This window comes from Polistes fuscatus, unplaced genomic scaffold, assembly GCF_010416935.1.
Source record: "Polistes fuscatus isolate 324 unplaced genomic scaffold, CU_Pfus_HIC Scaffold3, whole genome shotgun sequence".
NCBI lineage: Eukaryota > Metazoa > Arthropoda > Insecta > Hymenoptera > Vespidae > Polistes > Polistes fuscatus.
This window is the reverse complement of record NW_025113107.1, coordinates 13,586,571-13,604,563: the sequence shown is the minus strand read 5'-3', so window position 1 is coordinate 13,604,563 and position 17,993 is coordinate 13,586,571. Positions and strand designations below refer to the sequence as shown.

At 37.8% G+C, this 17,993-nt stretch overlaps 1 protein-coding gene across 5 annotated transcripts; it reads right to left on the bottom strand.

Moving 5' to 3' along the window:
• Positions 1–1,558: 1,558 nt before the first annotated feature.
• LOC122519817 (carbonic anhydrase-related protein 10) lies at positions 1,559–17,795 on the bottom strand. Of its 5 annotated transcripts, none has more exons than XM_043639550.1 (11): positions 17,547–17,790; positions 17,037–17,205; positions 12,137–12,259; positions 11,331–11,381; positions 8,532–8,860; positions 6,676–6,771; positions 6,378–6,444; positions 3,682–3,836; positions 2,370–2,498; positions 1,968–2,010; positions 1,559–1,656 (listed from the first exon to the last, which is right to left on the bottom strand). In XM_043639550.1, the coding sequence occupies exons 3-11, from the start codon at positions 12,198–12,200 to the stop codon at positions 1,640–1,642; spliced, it is 951 nt and encodes a 316-aa protein (XP_043495485.1). In that variant the 5' UTR covers positions 12,201–12,259; positions 17,037–17,205; positions 17,547–17,790; the 3' UTR covers positions 1,559–1,639. The 5 variants fall into 5 exon arrangements, with proteins under 5 accessions (XP_043495485.1, XP_043495486.1, XP_043495489.1 ...); XM_043639551.1 differs by having other exon boundaries at positions 17,585–17,790; XM_043639554.1 differs by lacking the exon at positions 2,370–2,498 and having other exon boundaries at positions 3,682–3,831; positions 17,547–17,795.
• Between the last annotated feature and the right edge of the window lie 198 nt (positions 17,796–17,993).

The following is a 17,993-nucleotide window of genomic DNA, read 5'->3' as shown; positions in this document are numbered from 1 at the left end:
GATTTTATTACAAGAATATAGTATAAACTTTCGTTCGATAAGTACGCACACCGTAGCGCACGAATTTTTATACATTTAATTGCATCTCTCTCTCTCTCTCTCTCTCTCTCTCCTACTCCCACTTGCATTCTCGCGCAGAGGCCACGATAGTCATATAGCTTCATACATTATATTATATTTTGTGTTAATTTTTATCTATTTTTTTCCGTTCATTTTCTTTTGGTTTAACCTTTTCCTCCCTTTTTTATTCTATTTTATTTCTCTCCCTCTCTCTCTCTCACACACACACACAGACAGACACTCTTCCTCTCTCATTCTCTCATTCTCTTTTTCTCAATAGTTTACGGTATATGTATAATAATATATTTTTATGATCTTTTACCTTATATCGCGCGTCTATTGTATTAGCTATAGGTAATAATCTGTTTGTATGTATGTACGCATGTATCTGTGTATGTATGTACGTGTATACGAGTCTGTATTATTTTATATTCTTTGGTATGTTAGTTTTTATTTGTTTTTAATCATCATTTTTTGTTTAGTTTTTTTTATTTTTTTTTTTCTTTACTGGAAACATACTTGGCAATTCACGTCTAATAAGTGTACAACGAAGCATTTTTATTTCTTTTTTATTTTTCTTATTATTGGTAAATCATTTTTTTTTCTCCCTTTTTTCTCTCCTCACTCTCACTCTCTTTCTCTTTTTATTATTTCCTTTATCTTTTCCTATAATAATCATCTCTCCACCATATACGGTTTCCTATAATAATCATCGACCACGAAAAAACTGGGGGCTGCTCGATTAAACTTCACCGTGGTCAGAATTTCAACCTTTATTTTCCCCCGTGCCCATCATCGTCAGCTTTAATCGACGCCCTGAAAACGCCCTGAAAACGGCCCTTAATACTCGCTTAGTACGTTTCAGCGCGTGCTTTGCCCTTTTTAAGGTGCTTACTGAAAAATGCGTGCGTACGTGCGTGCGACACGTCTCTCTCTCTCTCTCTCTCACATATTTTCTCATTCTCGCATACACACACACACACACATACATACACACATTCATACAATTTATCTTTCACACTCTCGTACACCCACCACATAAACGCGTACACCGAACTTCTCGTTTTTCTTTCTTTCTATCTGTCATACTCGTTCCCATTCATTTAAAACGGTCATACACAGAATCAAGCAAAACACATATACACACACATACACGTACACATACATACACATGTTCTTTAACCTTGTTCGCTAGGAGTACCGTAGTCGCACGCGTGCAATTGATATGTCAATGGTTTCTTTCTCACAGCGAAGTTCCAGCTCGTCCGAGGGAAAGCGTAGTTATCCTTTTTATTTCTTTTTTTTTTTTCTTATTTTTCTTCTTTTCCATTTCTTTACTTTTCTTACTTTTCTCTTTTTTTTTTTTTCTTTCCATAACTTTTTTCATATCCCTTATTTTTTTTTTCTTTTTTTTTCTTTTTTTAATATATATATCTATCTTTCTCTCTCATAGCGTAGACAATTTTTGTTGTTTTTCTTCCAATCCTTTCTTCATTCCTTCGTATATTTCTTTCATTAATTCATATTAAAACGCATAACGTCGATCATCGTAGTGCGTGTTGATCGTAGCCTCTCAGGGTTATTTCCAGCTGTTGGCTGGAAAAAGTATGAACGAGAAGTCGTCAGATGTTGTTTGTGTTCTCCTCCTCCTCCTCCTTCTACTCCTTCACCTCCTCCTCCTCATTATGAATTCCTTGTTATTCAACAAATGGTCTCTCTCGTAAGTAAGTTAAATAACGATCATTTCATTCCTTCCCTTTTCTTCCAAAATATTATTTATTGTGGTCATTAATCACACATTAGTATAAACAATTAAAAAATCAATTTTAGATTATAGACGTGATAGAATAAAATAATCGTTAAAACCCACTTGATGAGAATAAGACCATTTATTTTTTGAAGCTTACCTTTGTAGTACAGATCCCTGTTCATCGTCGGACAATTTTTATGCTGAAAACAAAAAGAAAACAACAAGAAAAGAGAGAAAAAATGGGAAGATATAATTGAGAATATTGTTCTACGTAGATAATACTATTCTACGCTTACGTGCCTATCGAATATCGAATATTGATCTATCGCGAAAAAAAAGGATAAACAAAAGAACGAAATTATATATGAATGACTAACTGATTGACTAACTGACTGACTAAATGATTCAATGAAAGTACGAATGAGCGAATGAATGAACGAATTAACGAATGTATGAATAAGAGTGAGTGAGAATGAGAGAGAACGAAAGAGAAAGAGAGAGAGAGAGATTTAAAAGAAAAATAAAATAAGGAAAGATTATTTGAAGAAATTAATCGTACCTCCACGCTAAAATCGATGTTAGTTCGAATGGGACGATGGTGGAGCGGTTGAATCGGTCTAATGTTGTTCCCAAGCTTCGCATTTGGATGTTTCATGTCACCCTGATACAACTGCCGTAGCGCATGGAGCTGCGATCACACGTGAAATCGGAAACGTGAAACCGTCTATGGGCTGAAGTAAAACCCTCATTCCCATTTCCCTCATTCCACTTTTGCAACAACCCTCTGCCCCCCCCCTTCTCCCCTACCTTTCCCAATGGTTAAATGCGCTTTCGTTAGATCGATACGCGTTTATCATGCGCGCGGGTAGGAAAATTTACTAGATGATAGATAGATTCGTTTGCGCCCTTTAAAATTTTATTCTTCGAATAAACAGTGAGAGAAAAAGAGAGAGAAAGAGAGAGAGAGAGAGAGAAGAATAGGTTTTGTTTGTTTTTAAATACGTATCCGGAACATGACGGTATTATCGGGGAAAAAAAATCGTGCAAAACGAAAAGGCAGAAAAGTATTTGTTTCCTGATGGCACGCTCGATGAATATCTTTTCCTTTATTTATCTATCTATCTATCTATCTTTTTTCTTCTTTTCATCTCTCTCTCTCTCTCTCTCTCTATCTATCTCTTGGTATCTGTCTCCCTTTTGCGGAAAAGTAATTAACGAAGCGCTTTTTTACTTCGTTTGCGATGGAAATACTTATTTTCCATCTCGATTGCGTTCGTTTTTCCGGAAATGACGGGGGTTTAAAAAATCATTCCAAGAGAGGGAAAGAGAAAGAGAGAGAGAGAGAGGGAATGGTTTGTAGTATTCTACCAATCGTATACATATCCATATATATATATATTTATTGCATGTGTGTGTGTGAACGGTAATCACCGAACGAACGAAAAATCGATCTCTCAGGCAAGTAATTTGCTACCCTCTGTCTCTCTCCATCTCTCTGTTTCCAGAAACGAAGAAGAAAATTACAGAGAAATCGAGAGGGAAAGAGAAGAACGAGTTTCCGCGTCCCCGAATTCGACGATCGCAATCGATTCGAAAATGAGAAAAGACAGAATGAACGATCGATTTATTGCATCCCTTTTTTACTTTATCTCTAGAAAATAAAATAAAAAAAGAAAAAAAGAAAAAAAAAGAAAAATAAAATAGAAAGAAAACACAAAGGGAGCAGAACGAAAGATGGAAAGAGAGAAATGGAATAAAATGGGGAAATGGGAAGTGGTAATAAAGAAATAAAAAAAGAAAAGAAAAAAGAACCAAACCATTGACCAAAAGAAATGGTCAAACGTAAGGAATAATTATGGAATTGTTCTTACCTGCTGTTTGGTAATATATATAGGTTTGTTCAATATTATCCACGTCGTGGTCTCGTGGCAGGCCGGCATCGTGGTCGAACCATCGTACGTCATGTAATGCTTCGTGTCCGGTAGAAGATCGCGTACGACGAAATGTGCAATTTCCACGGCCTGCCCTGTGCAATTCGTTCGGTCGATAACGTCAAACATGCCACGTACGCAACACACCTACATCCAACGGATTAGTATCGACATACCGAATACAGACTTGCATTCTGTTACATCCGTTATGCAGGTATCTTTGTCTTCCGACGTATGCATACACAGATAGATTTTCATGCATGTGTGTGTGTGTATGTGTATATATGTGCGCGCGCGTGTGTGTGTTTGTTTCTACGTATCCCCCCGTGCCCTTTTCCTCTCACATTTTCACGTATAAACGTGGATTCCTCTCTCTCTCTCTCTCTCACGCATATAGATACACACCTACTCGAACATCCGATCGAATAGTTTTCTCCTTCCAACGAATGGACACGAAGAAAGCGTTTCGAATGGAAATCAAATGGTTTTCAAAGCTCTACAGGACGAGCCAATCGATTCTTTATGCACCTTCCCCCCTCCCCCTCCCTCTCTCCCGCCTCCAACGCTTCCATCCGTTTCGTTGCCGTTACTTTTTGTTTCTATCCTTATTTTCCATCCACGTATATTTTGCGCGTACAAAAGTATAGCTTGTACGCATTGTAGAATAATACTTTTCTTATTTTCCCCCTCCCCCCACCCCCCACCCCCTTTATCTATGGTAAAACGGACATTTCCCCCCTACTCCTTAGCATCGTTTTCTCTTTTCCTTTCTATTTCTTTCTCTATTTCGAAATAGTACAATTTACCAAAGAGATAGATAGGAAAAATCTTTCTACGAACGATTTTTCTCATTCGCGTAGACTTTGGGAACGTCCCATGCGAATCCCATTTCTTTTCCTTCTTCTTCTTCTTCTTCTTTTCTTACTGTCTTGGTTTTTTCTTTTTCCTTTTTTGTTTTTCTCGTCGAGACAAAAATATGAAGACGAATTTAAAGTTGGGAGACACCAGAATTATCGGTCGTGCAACGTTGAGATAGTTCTCGAGGGCAATAAGGTAAAAAGATTTTTCGCCCGAGATTAACGTTTTTCTTCTTTCTTACTTATTTCACGACTGGGAACAAATGCGATAAGGGTTGCAAAGAAAAGAAAAAAAAAAATATATATATACTAGCTTTCCCGTTCCGGGGCACTAATAATATATAGAAAATACGCGCGGATATCTTACTTTCTTGACAATTGAAAAAAAAAAGAAAAAAAATAGAAAAAAAAATAGAAAAAAACGTTGACGCGTCGTGCTCATTTATCTGGTTGCACGTTTACATTTTATACATGTATATATATATATAAATATATGTAACGCGAGAGACGGTATCGTGAAACATTAACAAAGAGAGGAAACGTGAGCGAAACAGCCTCTCCTACTATCCGACAATATACATTAACGCGAAACAAGTTTACCGTTAAATAAATGAAATGGATTTTGATGTCTCCCTCTTCTTTCCTTTCCTTTTTTTTTTCTCGCACGTTTCACAGAGGGGACCGAGTAAGAGAGAGAGAGAGGGAAAGTGGAAATAAAAAGCGTTTTCGAGAGCAGAACATGTCGTGCTCGGTACCATATAACTTCTGTCTAAAACGGCTTTTTCCGTATCTCCATCAGAAACAGAGAAATTCGCACGAGAGAATTTCAATAGGACGTCCTGCAAGTTTTACTTCTGTGTATGCACACACATATATATATATGTATATGTATATGTGTGAGTGTGAATGACCTTACCAATCCTCTTCTACATATACAAGTATGTCTGCTGTCTCTAGTATACGTGTGTGTATGTGTGTGTTTGTACAAGTTAAAAAAAGAAAGAGAGAGAGAAAGAGAGAGTGTATATGTATGTGGGAATGTGTATGTGTGTACGCTCGAGTGACATAGCAGTATAAGTCAATTATTTCTTTTGACGAGAATCACTAAAGTTCGGTTGAAAAGTTTAATAGAAAAATCTGGGCAAAGTTTAAAGCAGCTAGGACGACCTACGGTGACCAATCACGGTTGAATCGAATTATTATTTTTGACTTTGGCCCTTTTCTTTCGAACTAAACGAATCGTTTAATCTCCTTCTCGTCTTTCTTTCTCTCTCTTTTTCTAATTTTTACGAAAGTATATTCTACGTGTATGTGAGAGAGAGAAAGAGAGATACAATATAAAATAGATAAAACAAGTAAGTTCATTGAACGAATATAATATTATTTTGTTATTAATCCAAAAAATTCATCTCGAATGAAGAAAAAAACGTAAGTTAATTAAATAAATACGTGTTATCGTTAACGAAAATAAATATCTACGTATCGAGATATTTCTAAATTTAAATGGAAAAACTAAAAATATATAAAATACGAGGATTATTTTTCGAATCACGTATAATTTATCAACCACGAGAAGAAAAAATATTACTATCGATTGGGAGATGTTGGATGTAATATACGAAATTTGGTCTAAATTTTGTCGAAAATCGATGAAAATCGGTGTATAACGAATGAAGTGTGAGAATAAGAATATAGACAAGGTAGGATTGATCTAATCACACATAGGATATGCGTGATCGCATGCATAATGCTTCACACGTCCTCGGCGGCGTATCTCACCTCCGTATTTGATTTTATCCAGTTGCTGGGTAAACGTTCTCAACTGTGGATTTGACAGATCTCCTACCTAAAAGACAAGCGGTAGGTGTCTATCACAAATTCTGATCACATCTTCTCTATCTTCTCTCCTTCTCTCTCTCTCTCATTCACTCTCAGTCTCTTAGTTCGTGTCTATTCCCTTTACTCTTGTCAGACGACTATCGATAAACGTTGACAATAAGAACAAGAGAGAGAGAGAGATAAAGATAAAGTAGAAGATGTAGAGAATAAAAAGAAAAAAGATAAAGCATGTATTTACCTGAAGTAAAAGGGAGACTGCAACGATCCCTTGTGCTCTGTGCAACGCGTCCGAGAAATTGTTGTACAACTGGGAATTAAATCCGAATATCTGGAGCTATAATGAGAACAAAAAAATTCAAGAAAAAGAAAAGAACGAAGTAGTAAGAATATAAATAGAGGGAAGAGAGATAGAGAGATTGGGAGAGAGGGGTGGGGAGAGGAGGGGACGGGAGAGGGAAGAGGGTAAGAAAAAAAAAAAAGGAGGAAAAATGAAAGAATGAAGGAAAATGGATAAAGGATCCCTGGTATTCGGTGGATAAGAATAGAAAAGCTCGTTTCGGAATAGGGAATACTCGTGCCGGTGAAAAGGTCGCAAAGGCACTCCTTTATTTCGATGGGATCGCTAATCCAATTAATTTAATCGAACCGTACCCGTACCCGTTCGAAGGAATACATAGGTGAGTGAGACAACGGCGCTTTATTGGCTCCAGACACGGGATACACCTTGCTTTTCGTCTACTTATTCTTTTTTTTTTTTTTAATTTTTTTATTTTAAGAAGTAAAGTTGTTATAATAAGTACAAACGTCGGCGCGCAGAGGTTTCGTTTTTTTTTCTTTTTTTATTATATATTATAAAAGCTATCAGAAAATATTGTCAGATGAGAAATAAGATCGATTAGATACGAGCCTAACCCCCTCCCCCCCAAGGATCCGTGCTCGAGTGTCGATAAACCAGAAAGACACTTGATAACAATCTTCTTCTTCTTCTCTTTTTTCTTCTACATTTTTTAAGTACCCTTACTTTTAATATTTAGAATATTCATACGTTGTGCAACGGCAAAATTTTGTGAGAAGATTTTTTTTGTTATTTTTTCTTTTCTTTTTTTTTTTTAAAATAACTCAGAGATATAAAAAGGATACCGTTTTCCGAATTTTATTCTTACAATTAAATCAATTATATATTAAGGTCTATGTAAAGCAAATCAAAATTACGTTATATCCAATACTAATTGGATAAAAATAACGCATCATTTATTTAGAATAATATTTTCGAATCTCTAGTTTGCGATCGAGGTTGAACGGTAATTTAATTATGAAAATTCGGTCGTTCACCTTGTCTGACGAAATTCAAAGTTCAATATACGATATTCGAGTGATCATAATATAGAATAGTGGCGTTAATTAAATCGACTATAAACGCTTGAATTTTTAGTTGTTTTTTAGGAAGAACGACAGAAAAAGAAAAAAATAAATGATATCAAGATCGTAAGAATATCTCAACCCAATTATCATAGTTATAATTGATGATCGTATTCGAAGATGATGATAATTAATCATACGTACCTATCGATAACTATCTATACATACATACAAGTATACACAGATGTTCACGTACACGCGTACACTATCAGCAGAAAGTTAGGAACGGATTGCATCGTAAACCAAAACCTTTAGGTGTCCCAATGAATAAAAATCCAACGAGTATTTGGATCAGGTGAATCAATTAATTGGCAACCCTCCACGATCGATCCATTTATTTGGGAATCTCGTATGGTACGTGAGAGATAAGAAGCTTAGTACTACTCGTATAAGTAGTTACAACAAGTTATTAGAAAAAGTTTAATATGAATTATTGGAAAATACTAGAAGATATTATTTGAGAACTAAAAGTCAAATTGGGTATAGGATAGTGAAACACTTTGGGTAACTATGTTCGCGTACTTTGAAACAAACACTTTGTATAAGATAAGTGACGTAAGGTGTAAGTTGGGAGACAGGTGGGATGATATCGAATGTGTTATTGGCACGTAATAGATGAATCATCGTTAAGCAAATAATAGAGAAGGAATAGAGTTAGGTAAACTAGACACCCACCTCAGCGGGAAACGCGTATCCATCTATAGTATGCTCGCTACCTATGCGGTCCTCCAACCCGAAATGCAGGTGAATCTCGTGGAACTGGTAGCGGTAGCTGAGGGGCCCACCGGATATATTGACAGGATGGCGGGTATCGTTTTCGACCGCGAATACCACACTGTGACCGGTGTTTGCCAGGACTCCCCCGACTTTGTGCTTGTCGAGGTGAAGTGGCTGTAAGTTTGGGTCGAAGAGAAGTCTGTTCGGCTCCAAGTTCACCGGTGATTGTCGTCTACCTTTGTTACATAGCCACCAATCCGGATTTATCAGGCCCCAAAATGCTGGACCTTTCAAAATTCAAATAACAATTATATAAACGTCTTGCGTGTATTTATTTTTTATTATTCTTCTTATTTTATTTTTTTTCTTTTTTTTCTTTTTTTGTTGCTTTCTGTCGCTCTGGGCGAACAAAAAGAAACGTTCGGGTTTGGACGATAAGTTTTTCCTTTTTTTTTCTGTATATAAATTTTTTTTATACCGCGATAAATAACGCGAGAGATTTAAATACGAGATTGATCGGTGACGTCGATTTTAAAAGAGAGAAAAAGAGAAAGAGAGAGAGAGAGAGAACTGTTCGTTTCTCGATGAAAAGCACCCGAAAAAAAAAAGAAAAAAAGAAAAAAAAAAAAAAAGAAAAAGGGAAAAGGATGTTCTCCCGTAGAGGAAAATTTATATCGCCGTAGCGATTAGAATCAACGTCGAATCTCGACGTTGGTGAAATATGTTCTTACATTTATTTCGATGCTCTTCGATATCTCCGACCGCCCCAAAACGGAAATTACGTTCCATGACTTTCGGACGATTTTCTCGTCGAAGAAAAAGACTACTCAACTTGACAACATAACTCCTTCCCACTTAACTGTATGATATTCGAATAGAATTTATTTTTTACGATTGGCGGTGAAGAGATGGAAAAAATAAACAAAAAAGTCAAACTAAACGACGACGAACGAAACTAAAATCAAGAAATGATGAGAGAATAAGGAAAATGATAATATGAATTATAATAAAAATGAAGAATAAAATGTAGAATAAATAATAATAAATAAAAAAACTGATGTGTGTACTTATGTACGCACGTTCTTTGCCGTACCAAAACGAACATAACCTCAATAACCTCAAAAATAACTTCAAAAAAAAACTTCAAAGAAAAGAAATAACTTAAAAAAGAAAAATAATTATTATTATATATATAAGAAAGAATAAAAAAATAAAAAGAAAATATCAAAATATAGATATCAGTCCACACTAAATATAAGAGAGATATATCGAATTACTCCAAGCGTTAACAGCCATGGCGCGATTACAGCATTAGTTCTCGTTCGATTATTTAAGTAAAGCAGCGCTGAGTACAATTAGTACTTGGATGGGTGACCCGCTTGAGAAAAAAAGGGGGGAAGAAGAAAAGAAAGACAACTTCATGCCGTATACTTGAAATCGCTTTGCCGCGCGTCGTCAATACCGACAAACTTCATGGTGTCGTTTTTCCAGACGCTCGGAACAAAATCACTTCCCATTACATTTTCCCCAACGCGCCAAAAGAAGTATAACTTCAATAAACTAAAATCAAGAAATGATGAGAGAATAAGGAAAATAATAATATGAATTATAATAAAAATGAAGAATAAAATGTAGAATAAATAATAATAAATAATAAAATGTAATAAAATGAAAAAACACATAATAAACATTGTCGCTTGTTGGGGGAAAAAAAGTAGATAAAATATAAGGTGAAACATTTCTATGTGTGTGTGTATGTATATAGAATATATATTTTCAAAAAAGAAAAATCTTTCTTTCGAGTAAACGAAGAACAAGGGTTAAAGGTAGCTAAATTCTTGTGTGTTGCTCTGGTGAAATCTATAAGTCAGACTTATCCCTTCTCGGTTATCCACGAAGTGCACACACATACGTTAACGCACACGAAAATCCATGGAGAGAGAAATAAAGAGAGAGAGAGAGAGAGAGCTGTTTCCCGTACGGTCATCCCTCTGGAGACTGATTCGACGAGCACGATTTAAAACTTGGACCGAGTTTATCTCTAAAAGCCCAGCAACGCCCTGGATATATCCATGGAATTTATCATTCGAGCGTGCTCCAATTTTGAAGTCGTGCTACGAAGGGTGAACACAGAGAACAAAAAAGAAAAAAAGAAAAAAAAAAGAAAAAAAAAAAATAGAAAAAAAATATAGAGAAAAAGAGAAAGAGAAAGAACGCAACCGAGCCCTTCGTGACGTCCTGTAATTACTTTTTTCCATCCTTTTAACGAAACGCGAACTCAACTATAACGGCAAAGAGAGAAAGAGAGAAAGAGAGAAATAACGAAAAGAAGACGAGGATCGAAGGTAACGGTGGGGCAGGGGGGGCAGGGGGTTATAAAGGGAAGAATATTAAGCGAATTTACCAAAGGGCTGGCTAGCGTTTTTACGCGGATCGACTGGGACGGAAAAAAAAGAACAAAAAAAATGAGAAAGAAAAAGTATTTTCCGCGTGCTTTCGATAAACCTGCGGAAGTTTGACAAATTTACTATGGATTCTATTTAATTGTTACACTAGACGAGAATCGACGATTGCTCGTATCTATTCGAGAGAGAGAGAGAGAGAGAGAGATGAAAACAAAAAATAGAAAAAATAGAAAAATAGAGAAGAAAATAGGAAAGCTTGCGAAGAGTGGGAAAAAGGGTCAGCTTTTTTGGAGGAGGAATGAAAAATTATTAAACGAATAGAAAAAAATAAACTGTGGTATCGAATTCTTACCAGAAATACCGTCGTACGTCCACCATTCCTCCCAGCTGACCGGTTTGGATTCTGAAAAATAAACAACAAAACGTTGCCAAGACGTATTGTATCCTTTTTTTGTCTTTTTTCTTCTATTATCTTCGTTTTATTCGAGAAATATCTTTCATTATTGTGTATACATTTTTAAGTATATATTTGAATATCGTTAGTTTGGGTATATGATTAGAGAAAACAGAAATGAAATGGAAGAGTGGAAGAGAATTATTGTGCAAACCGATATTCGTTCGGGGGGGGGGTTTGAAAATAGTCGAGCTTGTTAAACGTGACCGAACGTTCATCGAATGTGTAATTAGATATCTATTTTCCAAAGAGAGGAGGTGAGGAAGAGAGGGAGGGAGGGAGGGAAGGGGATGAGATTAAATAATTATAAACTCTGGCAATATGATAAGGTCACAGAACACGAGGTAGGCATTTAGTAAAAAATTCATTAGACATCGTATTTCCAATTGAAATACGTATACACACCATATGTGTGTGTGTGTGTGCATACGAATGCAAGTGTATCTCCGTTTCGCCAGAAATTACCATCCATATCTATCTATACGTATCGTTTTACTTCTCGCCATTTCAAATAAATTAGATTTACGTTAAAATACGGTTCGTTAGGTTCAGAAATGATCTATCCAAACATAACGAGCAATGTAAATTTGCAAAGTTTACTTAAATAAGAGACGTATCTTGGAAAGGTGATAAGCTATATAGAAGTTTCGTAGATATACATCTGGTAAGGAATTTCGTGACTAGTTAGTATTAATAAAGATTACCTTGGATCAAAACGATGACGAACACTCCCCAGACACCGAGGAATACGGTACCGAAAGGAGCCATCCCTTGCGTTGCTCAATTTTCGTCAATTTAACATCATTCGTGAATCCCAGGTAGGTTCTCTGTAAGCAAATAATAACCAATTAAATAATAAAGTTGAGATTAAACAAATCAAAAATATGCGATATACGAAAGGATGAAAAAAGAAAAGAAACGGGAATCGAATGAAAGCAAGTTGAGAGAAAGGTGGATGTGCTCGCGTGTCCCGTTCCACGTGTCTTTACGTCGTTCGAGAAAGTTTCGTGCAGGGGCTTCAAGTTCAAGTCTGGCTTCGAGGTCGGACAGGGTGCCAAGCAGGGTGTTGAATGTAAGTCAACCGGCCTTTCCCTCGCATTCTAACTTTCTAAATCGAGAAGAACTTTGCGAATACCTCGATAAGAATAACCACCTGGAGAATGGGGGGAGGGGGACAGGGGACTACGTTCGTGCGAGTATATCAGAGGAAAGGAACCGAGAAAAAGAAAAAAAAGAGAGAGAGAGAGAGAAAAGTTAGCTGAACGTTCTTGATTTTGACTGGAATCCTTGGAAAAAGGGAAAATCTTTCTATAGGTATTCTCAAAGAATATCAAGTATCTCTTACATTAGATTCAAATCTCGTCGATATATAAATATCTTCGTATACTTTTTATAATAAATAATAAAGAAATAATGTGTTTTATCTTTTTTTCTTCTAAGGAAAAAAAGCGAGAGTCGAGACCTTGATATTGAAGTCAAAGAAAAACGTAGTAGAAGATTTTCGTTGACATGGACACACACCGGTGAAACAATTCCAAGGAATAGGGGGGGTTGGTTGGATTTTTTTTTTTCTTTCGTAGCCTCGAGCATTTCCTTCGCGTCGGGCGTCTACCGTTTTTCAAAAGCAAACTCTCGACCGTTTCTTACCACAATTACAATATATATATATATGTGTGTGTGTATTATTATATACCGCTAGGTATATTATTTCAAATAACGATCCTTCTCGCGTTCGGTACGAAATAATCCTTCGTTAGTTTAACGAAAGTACGGGATAACGAAAGCGTTATGTTTTCGGTTGAATAGAAGAAAATTCAATACGAACTTTTTTCCATCCCCCCTCCCTCCTCCCCCCTCTTATTCCTTCCCTCTTTATCTTTTTTTCTCTTCCCTCTTTTTTTATTCTTTCGTTTCTACACATTTCTTTCCTTTTTATATTTTATTTTTTTATTTCAGGATAGCCTCGTTAGACCGAAAAGCGTGCGCCACGCACTCGAGGAAGGCTTTCGCGCTCCGTTGCACCAACTACTACGTCTGAGATCTTTCCTTCTCTTTACGTTTCATCCTCGAGATGAGAAAAAAAAAGAGAGAAAGAGAGAAAATGCCATTTCAATGAGGCTACGTCTCTAACGTAAGCATACGAAGACAACGACGAGTTTCTCTCTCTCTCTCTCTCTCTCTCTCTCTTTCTTTCTCTGTGAAGAGGCTAACTACCCTACTACGTTCGAGTTAAAACAAACTCGTGATCGCAAGAGACTCCCTTTGTACGAGAAACGCAGTCTCTGAATTTGTTTTACGAACGAGATAGAGATAGAGAAAGAAAAATATAGTGAGTGCTTTGTCAAGGTGCAATCAATTTTCCTTGCTCTTATCAGCGAGCAATAGTATCCACGTACAACAAAGAAAACAAGTATACGAAAGAATCGTGAAAGAGGTCTCGATTGTCTCAAGACGAATCAAGGGGAAAAAGAAAACTCCTGAGATAGAAAAATACAGAAAGATATATATATAGAAGTAAAGTATGTCTTATTCTTATTCTTCTTCTTCTTCTTCGTATTATGTTAGTTCTCGTCGTCGTCATATTCATCTTCGGTAACAAAATAAAAGATAAATCTGCAATCATCGCTGTTAGATTCGTCAAATTCGTCAGATTCGTCAGATTCGTCAGATTCGTCGTTTAAAAAAAGGAAATGGGTGTAGGATTTTGAGTGTTACCCCTACTTTTAGCCATTGTAGAGTCCACTCCACCCCATTCCACGAGGTGGAGCACTCGAAACGGTGTATTCTTAGGTCAGGAAAACTCAAGTAGGCTCGATTCGAAAGTCGATCGATCGATGAGATCTTGTGTCACCTCTTCTCTACTTCATCTTCTCTCTCTCTCTCTTTCTTTGATATCATTCGACGAAGTAGTCACGAACGAGGTATAACACGTCAGGTGGGTAGACACAAGGAAAAATCTTTGGCCAGAGGATAAGAAAAGAGAGACGAGAGAGAGAGAGAGAGAGAAAGGGAGAAAGAAGTGAAGAGAAAAGAAGTGCACTTGTACGTCTCGTTGTACAACCAAAGTGCAATGACTCAAGCAAGACTCGAGACTACTACTATTACTACTATTACTACTACTACTACTCGCCGTTTCCGTTTTACACCAGAACCCGAAAAGAATGGAAGAAAAGTTTCGGTTGATAAGCAATTTGTTATCCAACCCCTTTCATCCTATTATCCGAGAGAGCGATTCCCCCTTGCTTCCCCCCCCTCACCCCAAACCCCTATTCCCCGATTCTCTTCCCTTTTCTCTCTTCGAAGGTTTAGGCGTTAAATACCGATTCGAAAATTTGCCTACGTTGCTGGTTGTTTCTCGATGAGAAATCGGAGTGCAGTTTAAGGGGGTGGTAAGCCGATGATCCGCAGGACTCAACGATGACGACGATGACGCTTAAGTACAATAAACGAGGGAACGGTATAATATCCTAGGAAGGTTAATAGGTAAGATATTTCTGAACTTGATGAGAGATCCTTCAATTCGATCACTTCGAATTTTAGTTTCGAGGACGCCTAGTCGAGTATCTCTAATTTGTTGTTTGCTTGCTTGCTTTCTTGCTTGCTTGCTTGCTTGCTTGCTTGCTTGCTTTATGTGTGTTTTATCACGATTTGCTCGAGTTCCTTTAAGTTTATTCGACCACTTCGAACGAAAACCCATTTTAGAGATACAAATTGATCTAATTTAGTGAAAATGAAACTGATACTTTTATCGTGACTCTTTCGATCTATCTATAGAATTATAGATATACTTCGATAATATATATATATTTTTATATATATAAAAGTTCTATTATATATAACAGATAAAACTAGACTTCGGTTGGAAGATCTTAAAACGATTACCACGAAATATTCTAACTGTATATAACAACCCTCCTACGGGGCTATATAACATTGGAATGGGGATATCTGTAGGTCAGTAAAATTAGAACTTTGAAAGTTCCTTTCGAAGGTCGCTCGCTCGTTCGCTCGTTCGCTCGATCGATCGATCGCAGAAACCCTTTCTACGCGTGTTTCCTCATTTTCTTGATATTCTCGTCTAAAAAAGGAAAGAGACAGAGAGAGAGAGGAAGAAGATAGACAAAAATATAAAACCAAAATTTATGATAGAAACTAAAATAACTAGTAGAATGACCTGCCTTGTTTCTGATCCTAAGAAAAAAATTTCTCTCTCTCTCTCTCTCTCTCTTTCTCTTTTTTTTCTTTTTTTTTTCTTGGTCGTTCAAAGAGGAGGAAGAAGAAGAGGCTACGCGTAAAATCGATTCGAAGAAACGAGAATGGAAGGTCCTTGCGTTCTCTCTCTCTCTCTCTCTCTCTCTCTCTCTTTTTTAAGCGACGGTACTAAAATCGAGATACGAAAAAGAAATGTCGAAAGACATGGAAAAATAAGAACTAACAGAGATGGAATAAGGGATAGGTAAAAAAGAAAACGTGCCCTTTTTTGAATGACGCACGCGCGTATCTACTTTGTCTCTCTCTCTCTCTCTCTCTCTCTCTCTTTCTTTCTTTCTTTCTCTTCTGTCACGTTAACGTAAAAAACGCGGTCACACGAGGCAGAGAAAAGAAGAAAAAAAAAAAAGGGCAAAAGAAAGAGACAACATTATTGAGAGATAATTTTGTCGAAATTGAAAAACAGCAGCGGCGATGTCAACGTTTTCCGTGCAACGAAAACTGTCAAATCCGTCAGTCGAATTTCCATTTCTTTTCGCGTTTACTAAAATAATCCCAAGGGGGTTAGGGGGCGGGGGCGGGGGTGCTAGGGGTGAATTGGAGGGGTGGGATGATTTTGTTCGCATTCAAATACACAAAGATCGGAAAATCGTTTGATATCTGACAAATGTAGCGATGATTTTTTCGAATAAAAATTATTTTATTTAGTGACGATGAGAGAGAGAGAGAGAGAGAGAGAGAGATGAAACTACGTGGCGTGGCTGACCTGTCATCGAGTTTTACTCCTTTCTCGTATAGACAAAAAATATTCTCCTATTTTTTCGTTCGTGTTTTTCTCTTTTGGACGACGACAACGACGACGACGACGCCGAGGACGACGACGACGACGACGACGAGGACGACGTTAAGGGGTTGCGCCAGGGTTTGTGCTAGGATCGAAGAATTCACAGGAACGACTCCTCACGAGGACGAGTCTAGGGAGATAAGAGAGAGAGAGAGAGAAAGAGAGAGAGAGAGAGAGAGGAAGGTGCGAAAGGGTACGGCGCTCGTCGAATCGATCGCGGAAAACGCGTGCCGCCGCGGCGACTCTGCTGCTCACGGCCCGAAACTTCCTCGGTACGATAACCCGGAGTGCTCCTGTGCTGCTGGAGATCAATAAACGCCGATCATCAAGGAAACTAAATTTATTTCTACCGGTTAACGAGAAAAACTAACGTGAAAGAAACAATAATAAAATATCGCGGAGAGTAGGAAATGGGAAAAAGGAGAATGAGATAAAGAGAGAGAGAGAGATCCTTGAAAACACCCTCCCTCTTTCTTTCATCCCCTACTTTCTCTCTTTCTTATGAGAGACTAAATATTGGTAGAATTTATTATTTCTCATAGAATACTGACCGAGTAAAATTAGTCCGAAGTACTCTTTGTCCTCGGAGTTCGATGGAAAGGTACCCCCTTTTTCTTGACTCGTCCTCCTCCACCCCCACCGTTCTCTTCTTCCGAATCGGAGTCAGCACCAACACAACTCGTAGCCGCTTCGGTTAACGGAGCGAAGCGGCACCCGGCACTGAGGGCGCGAGAAAAAGATATACAAACTGATAAACGAAGAAAAAAAAAAGGAGAGGAGGACAACGACTAAAGGAAAGAAAGAAAAGAAGAGAAAATGATAAATTAAAAAAGGAAAAGAAAAGAAAAGAAAAGAAAAGGAAGAAAAAAGAAAAATAGAGAACGCGCGCGAGGATAAATAAACGGCGACCAACGTATTATTAGATATCCGCGCGTTAGATTGATTAACAAATAAAAACCGTTTATGGTTTCGCACTAATAATAATCGTGAGAACGAATAAGGGAGACAAAATAGAGAAAGAGAGAGAGAGAGAGAGAGAGAAAGAGAGAAAGAGAGACAACGTTGTTCCTAGGTTCGTTCCTTCGTTACGAAGGATTACGTTGGTTGGTTGGTTGGTTGGTTGGTTGGTTGGTTCGTTCGGTCCTCTCCGTCGTCCAGGTAGGACGGAGGTAAACGACGGAACAGACGACGGAGCAGACGACGAAGCAGACGACGAAGCAGACGACGAAGCAGACAACGGAACTAACGACGATGCTAACGACGCCGCGCGCGGACGAGTGCTAGGGCTATGGGCGCCTCTGTGATGAGAGCGTCGCGCCGCCGTTGGCGCCGTTTGGCGCCGGCGCCGGCGCCAAAGCCAAAACCAACCTTCCTTCCACCAGCCGCCTTCCTTCCACCAAGATTCCACCAACGCTAGAGAGAACTACGCTCGACAGTCGAGTCCAGTCGGAAAGGCTCGTCCCTGGGCCCCCCTGGCCCAACCCCTTATTCCTCTTATTATCCTCCTT